At 50.2% G+C, this 17565-nt stretch overlaps 1 protein-coding gene across 1 annotated transcript in view; it reads left to right on the forward strand.

The window, feature by feature from the left end:
• Nucleotides 1–17565, forward strand: part of crebbpa (CREB binding protein a) — a 67440-nt gene that overhangs the window by 41501 nt on the left and 8374 nt on the right. The window contains 13 exon segments of the mRNA XM_046332093.1: nucleotides 641–830; nucleotides 1004–1066; nucleotides 1665–1786; nucleotides 2576–2779; nucleotides 3723–3911; nucleotides 4093–4261; nucleotides 11546–11664; nucleotides 14577–14816; nucleotides 14932–15020; nucleotides 15737–15817; nucleotides 15976–16032; nucleotides 16885–16962; nucleotides 17067–17134. Coding sequence (XP_046188049.1) covers nucleotides 641–830; nucleotides 1004–1066; nucleotides 1665–1786; nucleotides 2576–2779; nucleotides 3723–3911; nucleotides 4093–4261; nucleotides 11546–11664; nucleotides 14577–14816; nucleotides 14932–15020; nucleotides 15737–15817; nucleotides 15976–16032; nucleotides 16885–16962; nucleotides 17067–17134 — 1669 coding nt within the window.

Genomic DNA, 17565 nt, shown 5'->3' on the forward strand with positions numbered 1-17565 from the left:
ACAGGTGTGCCTTTCTAAATAATATTCAATCAATTGAATTTACCACAGGTGGACTCCAAGTTGTTTAAACATCTCCAGGATGATTAATGTTAACAGGATGCAAATGAGCTCTATTTCGAGTCTCATATCAAATGGTCTGAATTACTTATGTAAATATGGAATTTCTGTTAAAACAAATATACATTTGCAAAAATGTATAAACCTGTTTTTGATTTGTCATTCTGGGGTATTGAGTGTAGGTTGAGGGAAAAAATATAATCAAGGGGTCTGAATGCACTGTATGAGTTTGGCAACGTTAGGGTACGACGCACGCGCTAGGAAGGTGGAGTGGGACATGTACAAGTTTGCCAACATTAGGGTACGACGTGCGCACTGGGGGGGGGGGGTCAGCAGGGTCAACAGCAGGGTCCACAGCTCACATTCCCCAGAAACAAGCCCCTTGAATAGTTCTCAGTGTCCTGCTTTTATCTGTTCTATCAGTTTGTGCTCTTACCAACACTTGAGCACTGAAGTTGATGAGCCATAATGGTGGTAAACTAGTTTTTATGCAGTCTAATAGTTTGTAGTTTTTAGACTGCTAGATTGTTTTGAACTACATTACCCAACCATTTTATTCATTCAATTGTTGTCTCCCCTGCAGGATGAATACTACCACTTTCTGGCAGAGAAGATCTATAAAATCCAGAAGGAACTGGAGGAGAAGAGGAGGTCTCGGCTCCAGAAACAGATCATCAACCAGGGGCCTCTGACGGCTGCAGGAGCCCAACAGCAGCCTGGAGGTCTCCCGCAGCCCAACACCCTGGGCCCTGGGCAGTCTGTTAGGCCACAGAGTGAGTACCAAGCCATGACCCTAACACTCTGGAGGTGGTAGTGGTGGGTGGTCCAAAGCCAGGGCTTTTCTGGAACTGTTTGGGGGGGTTGCTTTTCTGCCATTTTTGTTTGCTGCTCTTCTCCAACCCTTACCTTATCCTGCTGTCTTTCTCTCCTTCCTCCTCTTCCTCAGATGGACCTGTGTCTATGCCCAATGTGCCAAATCAGATCATGAATCGCATGCAAATTGTTCAAGGTACAAACCCCACCCTAGGTTTTCTTACCTAAGGCAATTTGTGTGTGTGGTGTGAATCTGCGTATTCGTGTTGATCAATTTGATGTATGCGCTTAGCATCTCTCTACAGGTGTGTTGTGCGTCATGTCCTTTGTGCGTGGTGAGGGTGCGCGTGTGCGTGGTGAGGGTGCGCGTGTGCGTGGTGAGGGTGCGCGTGTGCGTGGTGAGGGTGCGCGTGTGCGTGGTGAGGGTGCGCGTGTGCGTGGTGAGGGTGCGCGTGTGCGTGGTGAGGGTGCGCGTGTGCGTGGTGAGGGTGCGCGTGTGCGTGGTGAGGGTGCGCGTGTGCGTGGTGAGGGTGCGCGTGGTGAGGGTGCGCGTGTGCGTGGTGAGGGTGCGCGTGTGCGTGGTGAGGGTGCGCGTGTGCGTGGTGAGGGTGCGCGTGTGCGTGGTGAGGGTGCGCGTGTGCGTGGTGAGGGTGCGCGTGTGCGTGGTGAGGGTGCGCGTGTGCGTGGTGAGGGTGCGCGTGGTGAGGGTGCGCGTGGTGAGGGTGCGCGTGGTGAGGGTGCGCGTGTGCATGCGCACGTCTTGCCTGACATTGTTCTCCACCTCTTCTCTGCAGGGCTCAATCAGTTCAGCCCCATTGCCCTGCCCAACATCCAGATGTCCCAGCAGCCTCTAGGCCCCCGTGCCGTCTCCCCCATGAACCACCCCACACAGATCAACATGGGCTCCGTTCCCTCTGTGAGTACCACACACAAGAATATACAAGGGTGTCCTGTCAAACACCTCCCATAGTCCTCTAATTTTGCCCAGAGCCCAATGTAGGGAATAGGGTGCCATTTGAGACGCAGGACATCATGTTCTCTCCAGCCATGACTCACCGCATGTTGGAGAGTATTTTTAGTGGCCAAGAGAGAAGTGTCAGTCAGTTAGGTTGAAATGATGCAGCAGCACCACCACTCTGAAGTACAGCACTGCTGGCATGGTTTACTGTTGTACCAAGACTGACAGAGAGAGAAGAATGGAGAGAACAAGGGATGTGAGAGAGTTTGTCCTCCCAGCATTCCCTCTTAATGCTCAGCAGCATCACGGCGACAGTTCTTTAGTAAAAACCGAAGCGTGGGATGCGGGAGTAACAGGGGTCACGTTTCAGCACACAACGCGCCATTTATTTTAGTGTTCCTAGCGATTTGAGTCAGAGCGCCGCTTGCTTACTGATGACGCCGCCTTGTCGGGAGCTCTCGTAGTGATAATTGATGATCTCTCCCGTTATAGACAACCCCTCTGTTGGTGCTGTCTGGAAGAGACGGCACAGTGACTAATTGAAATGGCAAACTGGTTGTATTCGGATTTTAAATTGGTATTCACATAGGCTTGAAGGGATATATTGAAATGATGCTGTATTTTAGGGGCCCCAGACTATAGCATTGAGGCTGCCATACTCCTCTTTACGCTTCATTGTGTTTGTGTATATCTAGGATTTGATTGATTTGGTTCTCCTATTACCACATAACACTCTCTCCTCCTCAGATGGGTCTGTCTCCCTCGCGGATGCCACAGGCCCAGGGCATGCTGGGAGCCCACGGCGGCGGCGGCAGCATGGTGGGCCAGACGGCCAATCAAAATAGTCAATTCCATCCCCCCCAGACCCCATTTCCCCCCTCTGCCTCCGGCGCCATGAATGCTAACAACCTGGGTCTAGGCCAGCCCCCAGCACAGGCTGCTGTCACACAGGTGAGAGATCAAGGGAGGGAGGTTTGGATAGATGGTGGGAGGGAAGGCCTGGGTTACTGTCACAAGGGTGAGAGATGGATGGGGGGGTTCAATTACCCACTAAAATCATTAACCGTCACAACTCACACACTGACTATCATGAGGTTCCCTTCTTAACTCAAGTTCGTGTGTGTTTGGTTTATGTGTATGTAATCGTTGTTCTGTGTCGTCTTGTGTCTTCTGTTTTGTGTGTGTGTGTGCGTGCCTCCTCTCTCTCCCTACAGCAGCAGTCGCCGCAGCAGCAGAGTGCTAACCTCCCCATGAGCGCACTTGGTCCCCTGGGCCCCCAGCTCTCCTCCCAGCCCCCCCTGCACGCCACTCCTCCACCCTCTTCCTCCACAGGGGGGCCCACAACTAACCTGCAGCCCCCCAAGCCATCCAGCCGCAGCTCAACCCCCACCCTTTCCACCCCGGCCCTGGTCCTTCCAACACCCCTCCCCGCCCAAACCTGACCCAGCCTCCTCAACCCCAGCCACATACCCCCCTCCAGCCACAGACTCAGTCCCAACCCCAACCGGAGCTTCCTACAGTGCAGCCCCCGACCACGCCGGTGAGAGCCCTGAGACCGCATGGCATGCCCTTCCACCTCGAACTTCTACCTACGACGACCTTTTTAACCTCTCACCTTCAACCCTTTCTGGTTGACCTTTTGACCTCCGTTGACCATGCCATCTTGTGTTCTAGCTGCATGACAACCATGGAATGTCTCATCTGTCCACCAAACTCACTTGTCTCTCACAAACTGTTTTCACAAATTGTGAAGAACTTGCTTTCCACTAACTGCTCATTTGACCCTCTTATTATTCCTCTTTCCTCCTTTTTCCCTATTTTTCTTTCTTTTGCTCACTCTCCTTTTTTCTCGCTCTTCCTCTCACTCTGGCGCGCTCTCCTCTCTCTCTTTCAGCTTTCTCAGACAGGTGCCAGTCTGGATAGCCGGGTGCCCACCCCAGCTTCTGTCGCCAGCGGCGACTTGCATTCGCACTCCCAGCATGCTTTACCTGACCTGCCGGCCCAGGAGACCAAGGCCGAGCTGCGGCTTAGGGACCAGCGGGAGTTTGAGTCGGCCAGTGGCAAGACCGAGCCCAAGATGGAGGTGTGTTTTGTTTGTTCATTCATTCAGGCTTAGTTAAGCTCCAGAAGTCATGTGGAGTCCATCCATGTTATTAGACAATGTTGAATCATAGAAATAGAAGCTATGAATCATATGTTTTATACTGTAAACAAGGCATTTCCCCTAGCTTTTTTAATTGCCCATCTTTACTTCCTGTTTGCAGACTGAGGAGGACTCTGGTTCGCTGTCAGTGAAGGAGGAGCCAGAAGAGAAGCAGGTGCCAATGGAGACTGAGGAAAAGAAGCTGGAGATTAAGACTGAGCCCAAAGAGGAGGAGGGGGGAGGAGCCAACGGCTCAGTGTCCTCATCCCCTTCTCAGTCACGGAGGAAAAGTGAGCTCTCTCTCTCTCTCTCTCCTCTCCTCTCTCTGCCAAAGCAAGTGAAATGGATAATAAACATTAAAAAGTTCTAAAAGAATAAAGACATTGTCATATTATGTGTATATACAGTGTTGTAACGATGTGCAAATAGTTAAAGTACAAAAGGAAAAATAAATATTGGTTGTATTTACAATGGTGTTTGTTCTTCACTGGTTGAACTTTTCTTGTGGCAACAGGTCACAAAGCTTGCTGCTGTGATGGCACACTGGTATTTCACCCAATAGATATGGGAGTTTATCAAAATTGTATTCTGGTCACCTTCCTCTCTCTCTCGCCATTCTCTCTAGCAATCTCTTTCTCCTAGCAATCTCTCTCTAGCCATCTCTTGCAACTTTCTCTAGCCATCTCTCTCTCTCTAGGCATCTCTCTCTCTCTAGGCATCTCTCTCTCTCTAGGCATCTCTCTCTCTCTAGGCATCTCTCTCTCTCTAGGCATCTCTCTCTCTCTAGGCATCTCTCTCTCTCTAGGCATCTCTCTCTCTCTAGGCATCTCTCTCTCTCTAGGCATCTCTCGCTCTCTAGCCATTGCTCTCTCGCTCTCTAGCCATTGCTCTCTCGCTCTCTAGCCATTGCTCTCTCGCTCTCTAGCCATTGCTCTCTCGCTCTCTAGCCATTGCTCTCTCGCTCTCTAGCCACTCTCTCGCTCTCTAGCCATTGCTCTCTAGCCATTGCTCTCTCGCTCTCCTCTCTAGCCATTGCTCTCTCGCTCTCTAGCCATTGCTCTCTCGCTCTCTAGCCATTGCTCTCTCGCTCTCTAGCCATTGCTCTCTCGCTCTCTAGCCATTGCTCTCTAGCTCATTGCTCTCTCGCTCTCTAGCCATTGCTCTCATCTAGCTCTCTCTCGCTCTCTTGCTCTCTAGCCATTGCTCTCTAGCCATTGCTCTCGCTCTCTAGCCATCTTGCTCTCTAGCATTGCTCTCTCGCTCTCTAGCCATCTCTCGCTCTCTAGCCATTGCTCTCTCGCTCTCTAGCCATTGCTCTCTAGCCTCTAGCATTGCTCTCTCGCTCTCTAGCCATCTCTCGCTCTCTAGCCATTGCTCTCTCGCTCTCTAGCCATTGCTCTCTCGCTCTCTAGCCATTGCTCTCTCGCTCTCTAGCCATCTCGCTCTCTAGCCATTGCTCTCTCGCTCTCTAGCCATTGCTCTCTCGCTCTCTAGCCATTGCTCTCTCGCTCTCTCGCTCTCTAGCCATTGCTCTCTCGCTCTCTAGCCATTGCTCTCTCGCTCTCTCGCTCTCTAGCCATTGCTCTCTCGCTCTCTAGCCATTGCTCTCTCGCTCGCTCTCTAGCCATTGCTCTCTCGCTCTCTCGCTCTCTAGCCATTGCTCTCTCGCTCTCTAGCCATTGCTCTCTCGCTCTCTAGCCATTGCTCTCTCGCTCTCTAGCCATTGCTCTCTCGCTCTCTAGCCATCGCTCTCTCGCTCTCTAGCCATTGCTCTCTCGCTCTCTAGCCATTGCTCTCTCGCTCTCTAGCCATTGCTCTCTCGCTCTCTCGCTCTCTAGCCATTGCTCTCTCGCTCTCTAGCCATTGCTCTCTCGCTCTCTAGCCATCGCTCTCTCGCTCTCTAGCCATTGCTCTCTCGCTCTCTAGCCATTGCTCTCTCGCTCTCTAGCCATTGCTCTCTCGCTCTCTAGCCATTGCTCTCTAGCCATTGCTCTCTCGCTCTCTTGCCATTGCTCTCTCGCTCTCTAGCCATTGCTCTCTCGCTCTCTATCGCTCTCTCGCTCTCTATCGCTCTCTATCGCTCTCTCGCTCTCTAGCCATCTCTCGCTCTCTAGCCATCGCTCTCTCGCTCTCTATCGCTCTCTCGCTCTCTATCGCTCTCTATCGCTCTCTCGCTCTCTAGCCATCTCTCGCTCTCTAGCCATTGCTCTCTCGCTCTCTAGCCATTGCTCTCTCGCTCTCTCGCTCTCTAGCCATTGCTCTCTCGCTCTCTAGCCATTGCTCTCTCGCTCTCTCGCTCTCTAGCCATTGCTCTCTCGCTCTCTAGCCATTGCTCTCTCGCTCTCTAGCCATTGCTCTCTCGCTCTCTCGCTCTCTAGCCATTGCTCTCTCGCTCTCTAGCCATTGCTCTCTCGCTCTCTAGCCATTGCTCTCTCGCTCTCTAGCCATTGCTCTCTCGCTCTCTAGCCATCGCTCTCTCGCTCTCTAGCCATTGCTCTCTCGCTCTCTAGCCATTGCTCTCTCGCTCTCTAGCCATTGCTCTCTCGCTCTCTCGCTCTCTAGCCATTGCTCTCTCGCTCTCTAGCCATTGCTCTCTCGCTCTCTAGCCATCGCTCTCTCGCTCTCTAGCCATTGCTCTCTCGCTCTCTAGCCATTGCTCTCTCGCTCTCTAGCCATTGCTCTCTCGCTCTCTAGCCATCGCTCTCTCGCTCTCTAGCCATCGCTCTCTCGCTCTCTATCGCTCTCTCGCTCTCTATCGCTCTCTATCGCTCTCTCGCTCTCTAGCCATCTCTCGCTCTCTAGCCATCGCTCTCTCGCTCTCTCGCTCTCTAGCCATCTCTCGCTCTCTAGCCATTGCTCTCTCGCTCTCTAGCCATCGCTCTCTCGCTCTCTAGCCATCGCTCTCTCGCTCTCTATCGCTCTCTCGCTCTCTCTCGCTCTCTAGCCATTGCTCTCTCGCTCTCTAGCCATTGCTCTCTCGCTCTCTAGCCATCTCTCGCTCTCTAGCCATCTCTCGCTCTCTAGCCATCTCTCGCTCTCTAGCCATCTCTCGCTCTCTAGCCATCTCTCGCTCTCTAGCCATCTCTCGCTCTCTAGCCATCTCTCGCTCTCTAGCCATCTCTCGCTCTCTAGCCATCTCTCGCTCTCTAGCCATCTCTCGCTCTCTAGCCATCTCTCGCTCTCTAGCCATCTCTCGCTCTCTAGCCATCTCTCGCTCTCTAGCCATCTCTCGCTCTCTAGCCATCTCTCGCTCTCTAGCCATTGCTCTCTCGCTCTCTAGCCATCTCTCGCTCTCTAGCCATCTCTCGCTCTCTAGCCATCGCTCTCTCGCTCTCTAGCCATTGCTCTCTCGCTCTCTAGCCATTGCTCTCTCGCTCTCTCGCTCTCTAGCCATTGCTCTCTCGCTCTCTAGCCATTGCTCTCTCGCTCTCTAGCCATTGCTCTCTCGCTCTCTAGCCATTGCTCTCTCGCTCTCTAGCCATCGCTCTCTCGCTCTCTAGCCATTGCTCTCTCGCTCTCTAGCCATTGCTCTCTCGCTCTCTCGCTCTCTAGCCATTGCTCTCTCGCTCTCTAGCCATTGCTCTCTCGCTCTCTAGCCATTGCTCTCTCGCTCTCTCGCTCTCTAGCCATTGCTCTCTCGCTCTCTAGCCATTGCTCTCTCGCTCTCTAGCCATTGCTCTCTCGCTCTCTCGCTCTCTAGCCATTGCTCTCTCGCTCTCTAGCCATTGCTCTCTCGCTCTCTAGCCATCGCTCTCTCGCTCTCTAGCCATTGCTCTCTCGCTCTCTAGCCATTGCTCTCTCGCTCTCTAGCCATTGCTCTCTAGCCATTGCTCTCTCGCTCTCTAGCCATTGCTCTCTAGCCATTGCTCTCTCGCTCTCTAGCCATTGCTCTCTAGCCATTGCTCTCTCGCTCTCTAGCCATTGCTCTCTAGCCATTGCTCTCTCGCTCTCTAGCCATTGCTCTCTAGCCATTGCTCTCTCGCTCTCTAGCCATTGCTCTCTCGCTCTCTAGCCATTGCTCTCTCGCTCTCTAGCCATTGCTCTCTCGCTCTCTAGCCATCGCTCTCTCGCTCTCTAGCCATCTCTCGCTCTCTAGCCATCTCTCGCTCTCTAGCCATCTCTCGCTCTCTAGCCATCTCTCGCTCTCTAGCCATCTCTCGCTCTCTAGCCATCTCTCGCTCTCTAGCCATCTCTCGCTCTCTAGCCATCTCTCGCTCTCTAGCCATCGCTCTCTCTCGCTCTCTCGCTCTCTAGCCATCTCTCGCTCTCTAGCCATCTCTCGCTCTCTAGCCATCTCTCGCTCTCTAGCCATCTCTCGCTCTCTAGCCATCTCTCGCTCTCTAGCCATCTCTCGCTCTCTAGCCATCTCTCGCTCTCTAGCCATCTCTCGCTCTCTAGCCATCTCTCGCTCTCTAGCCATCTCTCGCTCTCTAGCTCTCTCGCTCTCTCGCTCTCTAGCTCTCTCGCTCTCTAGCTCTCTCGCTCTCTAGCTCTCTCGCTCTCTAGCTCTCTAGCTCTCTCGCTCTCTAGCTCTCTCGCTCTCTAGCTCTCTCGCTCTCTAGCCATTGCTCTCTCGCTCTCTAGCCATTGCTCTCTCGCTCTCTAGCCATTGCTCTCTCGCTCTCTCGCTCTCTATCGCTCTCTCGCTCTCTAGCCATCTCTCGCTCTCTAGCCATCTCTCGCTCTCTAGCCATCTCTCGCTCTCTAGCCATCTCTCGCTCTCTAGCCATCTCTCGCTCTCTAGCCATCTCTCGCTCTCTAGCCATCTCTCGCTCTCTAGCCATCTCTCGCTCTCTAGCCATCTCTCGCTCTCTAGCCATCTCTCGCTCTCTAGCCATCTCTCGCTCTCTAGCCATTGCTCTCTCTCTCGCTCTCTAGCCATTGCTCTCTCTCTCGCTCTCTAGCCATTGCGCTCTCTCTCGCTCTCTAGCCATTGCTCTCTCTCTCGCTCTCTAGCCATTGCTCGCTCTCTAGCCATTGCTCTCTCTATCGCTCTCTAGCCATTGCTCTCTCTATCGCTCTCTAGCCATTGCTCTCTCTCTCGCTCTCTAGCCATTGCTCTCTCTCTCGCGCTCTAGCCATTGCTCGCTCTCTAGCCATTGCTCGCTCTCTCGCTCTCTAGCCATTGCTCGCTCTCTAGCCATTGCTCTCTCGCTCTCTAGCCATTGCTCTCTAGCCATTGCTCTCTAGCCATTGCTCTCTAGCCATTGCTCTCTAGCCATTGCTCTCTCGCTCTCTAGCCATTGCTCTCTCGCTCTCTTGCCATTGCTCTCTCGCTCTCTAGCCATTGCTCTCTCGCTCTCTAGCCATTGCTCTCTCGCTCTCTAGCCATTGCTCTCTCGCTCTCTAGCCATTGCTCTCTCGCTCTCTAGCCATTGCTCTCTCGCTCTCTAGCCATTGCTCTCTCGCTCTCTAGCCATTGCTCTCTCGCTCTCTAGCCATTGCTCTCTCGCTCTCTAGCCATTGCTCTCTCGCTCTCTAGCCATTGCTCTCTCGCTCTCTAGCCATTGCTCTCTCGCTCTCTAGCCATTGCTCTCTCGCTCTCTCGCCATTGCTCTCTCGCTCTCTCGCCATTGCTCTCTCGCTCTCTCGCCATTGCTCTCTCGCTCTCTCGCCATTGCTCTCTCGCTCTCTCGCCATTGCTCTCTCGCTCTCTCGCCATTGCTCTCTCGCTCTCTCGCCATTGCTCTCTCGCTCTCTCGCCATTGCTCTCTCGCTCTCTCGCTCTCTAGCCATTGCTCTCTCGCTCTCTCGCTCTCTAGCCATTGCTCTCTCGCTCTCTCGCTCTCTAGCCATTGCTCTCTCGCTCTCTAGCCATTGCTCTCTCGCTCTCTAGCCATTGCTCTCTCGCTCTCTAGCCATTGCTCTCTCGCTCTCTAGCCATTGCTCTCTCGCTCTCTAGCCATTGCTCTCTCGCTCTCTAGCCATTGCTCTCTCGCTCTCTAGCCATTGCTCTCTCGCTCTCTAGCCATTGCTCTCTCGCTCTCTAGCCATTGCTCTCTCGCTCTCTAGCCATTGCTCTCTCGCTCTCTCGCCATTGCTCTCTCGCTCTCTCGCCATTGCTCTCTCGCTCTCTCGCCATTGCTCTCTCGCTCTCTCGCCATTGCTCTCTCGCTCTCTCGCCATTGCTCTCTCGCTCTCTCGCCATTGCTCTCTCGCTCTCTCGCCATTGCTCTCTCGCTCTCTAGCCATTGCTCTCTCGCTCTCTCGCTCTCTAGCCATTGCTCTCTCGCTCTCTAGCCATTGCTCTCTCGCTCTCTCGCCATTGCTCTCTCGCTCTCTAGCCATTGCTCTCTCGCTCTCTCGCTCTCTAGCCATTGCTCTCTCGCTCTCTCGCTCTCTCGCCATTGCTCTCTCGCTCTCTAGCCATTGCTCTCTCGCTCTCTCGCTCTCTAGCCATTGCTCTCTCGCTCTCTAGCCATTGCTCTCTCGCTCTCTCGCTCTCTAGCCATTGCTCTCGCTCTCTAGCCATTGCTCTCGCTCTCTAGCCATTGCTCTCTCTCTCGCTCTCTAGCCATTGCTCTCTCTCTCGCTCTCTAGCCATTGCTCTCTCTCTCGCTCTCTAGCCATTGCTCTCTCGCTCTCTAGCCATTGCTCTCTCTCTCGCTCTCTAGCCATTGCTCTCTCTCGCTCTCTAGCCATTGCTCTCTCGCTCTCTAGCCATTGCTCTCTCGCTCTCTAGCCATTGCTCTCTCGCTCTCTAGCCATCTTGCTCTCTAGCCTCTCTAGCTCTCTAGCCATCTCTCGCTCTCTAGCCATCTCTCGCTCTCTAGCCATCTCTCGCTCTCTAGCCATCTCTCGCTCTCTCGCCATCTCTCGCTCTCGCTCTCTAGCCATCTCTCGCTCTCTAGCCATCTCTCGCTCTCTAGCCATCTCTCGCTCTCTAGCCATCTCGCTCTCTAGCCATCTCTCGCTCTCTAGCCATCTCTCGCTCTCTAGCCATCTCTCGCTCTCTAGCCATTGCTCTCTCGCTCTCTAGCCATCTCTCGCTCTCTAGCCATTGCTCTCTCGCTCTCTAGCCATTGCTCTCTCGCTCTCTAGCCATCTCTCTCTCGCTCTCTAGCCATCTCTCGCTCTCTAGCCATCTCTCGCTCTCTAGCCATCTCTCGCTCTCTAGCCATCTTGCTCTCTCGCTCTCTAGCCATTGCTCTCTCGCTCTCTAGCCATTGCTCTCTCTCGCTCTCTAGCCATTGCTCTCTCTCGCTCTCTAGCCATTGCTCTCTCTCGCTCTCTAGCCATTGCTCTCTCTCGCTCTCTAGCCATTGCTCTCTCTCGCTCTCTAGCCATTGCTCTCTCTCGCTCTCTAGCCATTGCTCTCTCTCGCTCTCTAGCCATTGCTCTCTCTCGCTCTCTAGCCATTGCTCTCTCTCGCTCTCTAGCCATTGCTCTCTCTCGCTCTCTAGCCATTGCTCTCTCTCGCTCTTTAGCCATCTCGCTCTCTCTCGCTCTCTAGCCATCTCGCTCTCTAGCCATCTCGCTCCTTCCCTCAAGAAGGGACAGGATAGGGAATTGGTCTAGGATGAAACTTATTTTTAAAAACCTATTAAATCTCTTTCTCTCCATATCTGTTCCAGTCTTTAAGCCAGAGGAGCTGCGCCAGGCTCTCATGCCAACCCTAGAGTCTCTTTACAGACAGGACCCAGAGTCTCTACCCTTCAGACAGCCTGTAGACCCCATGGTACTGGGCATCCCAGTGAGTACACACAGACACGCTACAGACAGGACCCAGAGTGTTTACCCTTCAGACAGCCTGTAGACCCCATGGTACTGGGCATCCCAGTGAGTACACACAGACACGCTACAGACAGGACCCAGAGTGTTTACCCTTCAGACAGCCTGTAGACCCCATGTTGCAGGGCGTTACCCAGTAGCCCACCGATTAAACCGCTCCATAGAGAACCATAGAGCTCCAATACCCTTTAGTCATTCCACCTGAAACTTCAGGTCCAGCAAACCTGAATTATACTCCAAATACAGACCTGCCAATATGCATGCATTTTGCATACCAACTACACAATTCTCTGTCCTTGTACGCAAGAACGAGATCCAGAGTTAAAAGTATGCAGAAATGAATGGGGCCTGATACATTTTTCTTAATTAATAAATAAAACCCAACATGGATAGAAAATAAGTCCTCTGAGTAAATCTAACTCGAACTGCAACACACAGACATGTACGGAGTTTGTGTCAACAGACATGGAGATGAATACATCGTTATTGGATGTAGCTACCCTGTGTCTGCCCCTCCTGTTTGTTGTGATGTTGAGTTTGCCAACTGTCAGCTGTACGTAAACACACAGTCCACTCCGTGTGTTGTGGAAAGGTAAACACTAATTGTGTCAAGCTAACTTTAGCGAACAGAAGATGAACATTCAGTGGACTCTAAAGTGCCAGCAGTTCACTCACATTCGCTAGTGAAATAAATTAAATGCAAATACGAAAATAACTTACGAGTGTGATATACATTTAATTCTGCATCCCCATTAGTTGTATTTTCCACGTAACATTACGAGGATCACGCAACCTGAGACTGTAACTGTAATTATGATCCACATCACAAAAAGCATTACAAAAGTAAAATTAAATATAAACATCTTGGCATTAAATGGAGTCGGGAGTTTAGAAGACTGAATGATGAAGAATGAATGAGTGTCCGGTATTAGCTATGGAGGCAATGCTTCTAAAATGCAGTTGCACTAGATTTGAGATTTGATACATTTATGAAACTCTGAAATTATGTATGCACTGCAAAGAAATACAACAGGCACCTTCACATAGGCTGAAACACCAGACTCTTCTGGCAGCCTATTGAACAGCCGTCAGATTCCCTTTGCGGTAGCCTATTGAACAGCCGTCAGATTCCCTTTGCGGTAGCCTACTGAACAGCCGTCAGATTCCCTTTGCGGTAGCCTACTGAACAGCCGTCAGATTCCCTTTGCGGTAGCCTACTGAACAGCCGTCAGATTCCCTTTGCGGTAGCCTACTGAACAGCCGTCAGATTCCCTTTGCGGTAGCCTACTGAACAGCCGTCAGATTCCCTTTGCGGTAGCCTACTGAACAGCCGTCAGATTCCCTTTGCGGCAGCCTAGCGAACCTACTTTTCAGTATGAGTCTTATTTATGTCTTGTAAAATACTTCTTCAGAGAACTGAACCAGGTGTGATCCATAATGTTTGTCTAAGCACATGTGCTCATGGGAAAAAAGTACTGGTGTCAAGCCTACACTCTCTCCTACCTGGAGAGACACAACCATCTTTCTAACGAGGAGCTGTCCATTGGCCAGGACTCCCACACCTACACAGGAAGCCAAGGCAAGCTGGATCTGAAGACCTTCTATGCAGATGTCAGAAACTTATTTTCTTCTGCAGTAGACTACATGTTGCTGAAATATCCATTTGACGATGTGCTCCTCCAGCATGCAGTGGTCGCTGACATCGCCAACAGGCAGACTGCCAAGTTCTCATCCCTCAACTTTTTCATGGCACACTTTCCCTGCATTATTCCTGAGTTGATCTGGTGGAAGATGAGTTTCGACTATTAGGCAACACCATTTGAGCAGAGTCTGGTCAACATGCGCACGGATCAGGCCTGGAGAGAAGTCAGCACAATGAAAGGGGGGGGGGGGGGCAGCCTGGTCTACTCCCACCTTTCGGCTGTGATGCTGGGGGTATTGGTCATTTTCCACAGCAATGCAGATTGCGAATGAACATTCAGTCTCGTTTCGAAGAACAAAACCCAGTACAGAGCTTCCCTCAGTACAGACCTACTGAGTGCCCTTGTTACCAAGAAGGGTTCAGTGATTGCCAGAAGAACTGTTTGCCACAGAAGTCTACCCTGCTGCATAAGGCTAAATCTGCTAGCTACCTGTCTAGGAAATGGTTTCCTGAATATTTGATGGTCTTCTGAAGATTTGTTGTCACTCACTGTTTCCTATCATTGCTATTTCCTTTTTATTATGGATAACATGTTTATTTGATGCTCTGCTTCAAACATTTGTTCTTATCATATCAGAGTTTAACATTTTTTTGTTTTTTATTTTCCTGGATAAGACCTTTGTACATTTTGTACCTAAACAAATAACTTGTTTGTTTATTTTTTTTATTAACTCCAAGAATAAAGGCCCTTTGTTCTTTCTAATTAGATCTTGTTGATGTGTGTAATGGAAATGCTGTCAAATGAAGTATTCCAACCTTTCATAGACTTGATTTGGTACAATTCTATAATTGCGATCAGACTAACAAACAGTGTGTGGTGGGGAAAGAACTCCAGGTCAGTCCGTACTACGCACGCCAGGTCAGTCCGTACTACGCACGCCAGATCAGTCCGTACTACGCACGCCAGGTCAGTCCGTACTACGCACGCCAGGTCAGTCCGTACTACGCACGCCAGGTCAGTCCGTATTATGCACGCCAGGTGAATCTCCAATCTGCCGCGCGCGTCTGGTACTCTTAAATCTTTGGACATGGTTGGCAGGTCTGCTAATATTTTAGGATGAATCATGGGTTATATTCACTTTTATTTTCTATGAAAATATGTCTGCATATGTTTATTAGGTGTAGCAATTGACTGATGCGGTCTGATGAACAACTGACTTTCTTCCCTCCAGGACTACTTTGACATCGTGAAGAACCCCATCGACCTGTCCACCATAAAGCGTAAGCTGGACACGGGTCAGTACCAGGAACCCTGGCAGTACGTGGAAGACATCTGGGTCATGTTCAACAACGCCTGGATCTACAACCGCAAGACATCCCGTGTCTACAAGTTCTGCTCCAAGCTGGCCGAGGTGTTTGAGCTGGAGATAGACCCCGTTATGATGAGCCTTGGCTACTGCTGCGGCCGCAAGGTGAAATTAAGGGAAGAGAGGGGGGATCGGAGGCAGAGATTGTTTTCATCTCTGAAATGAACTTTTCTTGCAAATCTGTATTCTAACATTTTCTTGTTGGCCACTTCCTTTGCAGTATGAGTTCTCACCTCAAACTCTCTGCTGTTATGGTAAGCAGTTGTGCACCATACCCACCGGCGGCACCTACTACAGCTACCAGAACAGGTAAGAGTTGTGCCTCTCTGCGCTAAATGGCAGAGTGCTCAATCAGAACACTGCCCCCTTGCTCCACCTGGTGTCCAGGTCATGTAACTGCAGCCAGTTTTTCCTCTGCATGCGTTGGAATGGGGTTGTGCAGCACAGCGGCCGTGGCGTGTGAATAGATGGCATAACGCTGTAACACAAGGCCGCATGCTCTGAGCCCGTATTAATAAAGCATCTCCGATTAGGAGTTCTGATCTAGGATCAGTTTGACCGTTTTCGATCACCAAATTACGCCATAAGATAACATGCATCTGGGGGGGGTCCTGATCCTAGATCACCACTCCTTTGCTGAAATGCTTTATGAATATACAGGCCCTGATCTCTCTTGCAGCATGGTCTACTGTTCTGACACTCCCAAGTCCTAATGGAAAGATTTGCATTTGAGTTAAATGTGCAAGTACTAATGAGCTCAGACATAGAAATGGCTTTTCTGATGTTCATATTCACTGACAACCTTTACAGGTAGTCATCGTATTTCAGATCTGTACATTTAGCAGACACTTTTATCCAGAGTAACTTAGTTGATGCATCTACTTAAGGCAGCTAGGTACGACAACCACAATTCCGTTATATCTAGTTGAGGCAAGTGGATGTTTTGAATGTCTGTTGGTGCTCTTTGGGCCTGGTGACATTTTCTGTGTTCCTTGCGCTATAGTGTGTGTCTCGTCTTGTTCCAGGTATCATTTCTGTGAGAAGTGCTTCAATGAGATCCAGGGGCACAATGTGACGTTAGGGGACGACCCGGCACAACCACAGACGTGAGTCAACCCAACCCGTCTCTGCTTAACTTGTTCTCCAGTTCACTTCAACTCCAATAGGGTCTTGTTTTATATTCAGGTATTTGCAGTAAATGTTTGTCTCATGTCATGATTTAACCGTGTCATCTAACCAGTTGCTGTCTTCTCTGCCTCTTCAGAATGATATGTAAAGACCAGTTTGAGAGGAAGAAGAACGATACACTAGACCCTGAACCGTAAGGCTCTTTAACCAGCCATCTGTATGTTTATGGCTCACTCATATACCTTTCATATCAGCCTGCTGCTCCTGCAGATGTCCTGAACACTCACTCATATACCTTTCATATCAGCCTGCTGCTCCTGCAGATGTCCTGAACACTCACTCATATACCTTTCATATCAGCCTGCTGCTCCTGCAGATGTCCTGAACACTCACTCATATACCTTTCATATCAGCCTGCTGCTCCTGCAGATGTCCTGAACACTAACTTTACCTTTATATCAGCCTGCTGCTCCTGCAGATGTCCTGAACACTCACTCATATACCTTTCATATCAGCCTGCTGCTCCTGCAGATGTCCTGACTAGACTTCCTGGTCAGCTCTGAAGCGCCGTCTGGTGTTTAGTTTTATATCACCTAGGGGAGCGTTTCAACATGTACACCTTTGGCCACGTGCTTGATTTTCAATAGACAACATAAGAGCCACTCATAGAGCTCCACTTTTGCTCACCTTTTAATGTCCATTCTATTTATACATTTTGAGGTTTATAATAACGGAAAGTGTATTTTTTTATGAATATATAAATGAATAATGGCCTACATGAGTATTGTGTTTCAACCCCTCCTACAAAGGCGCACTTGCATTGGTCTGCTTGCACGTGCGTAAGAACTGGAGGAATATTAAGTGAATGTTGATCTCTCTATGGCTTCCTGTTCTAGCAGTCTAGCCAATCAGCACTCTTACATATCGTGAACAGTACAATTGAAACAAAGAAGAAGAGAAACTGTTGACCTACATGGGGGACATAACGGGTATAGCTGTTAATGGGTGTCTGTAGTAAACCAAGATGTGGTGTTTTTGTCACCAGGTTTGTGGACTGTAAAGATTGCGGACGGAAGATGCATCAGATATGTGTTCTTCACTATGACGTCATCTGGCCATCCGGGTAAACGTTCAGCCTGACCTCTGACAGTGTCACAAAGTGGTGGGAAGAAGTTCTATTCCATACCAGTTACATGAATGACTCTTTTTCTTTCTCTCACTCTGCAGATTCATCTGTGACAACTGTTTGAAGAAGAGTGGGAAAACACGGAAAGACAACAAGTTTTCTGCAAAACGTACGTCCTCTTTTCCATTCCCTGGCTATAAGCCCCATCTTAAAGTGGCAATCCGCAGTTGAAACGATAACAAAAAGTTATCCCCGCCCCTGTTTCGGTAGAAAGCTGAATTGATGGGGCTGGAGAAATGGAACTGCTTTCAAATTCATAGACCAAGCTATGGATGCAAGGACTGACCATCTGTGGTATCAAAAATATAGTTTTAATATAGGCGATATAGTGTTTGGTTACATTTACTTTGTTTTCAAACATTGGAGTAAAACAGATTATTTTGGGTTCTGATGGGGTACGATGGTTGAACTGAGCTCATGAGCCATTTCTAAGTTATATTTTTCAATAATCAATGTGTCCACACTGTATCAATCCTTCAAGGTCATAATTTGATGTAGCAATGGCTGATTTCCCCTTTAAGAGTATTGGAATACTTAGCC

The sequence above is a fragment of the Oncorhynchus gorbuscha genome, linkage group LG26 (assembly GCF_021184085.1).
Source record: "Oncorhynchus gorbuscha isolate QuinsamMale2020 ecotype Even-year linkage group LG26, OgorEven_v1.0, whole genome shotgun sequence".
Taxonomy (NCBI): Eukaryota; Metazoa; Chordata; class Actinopteri; order Salmoniformes; family Salmonidae; genus Oncorhynchus; species Oncorhynchus gorbuscha.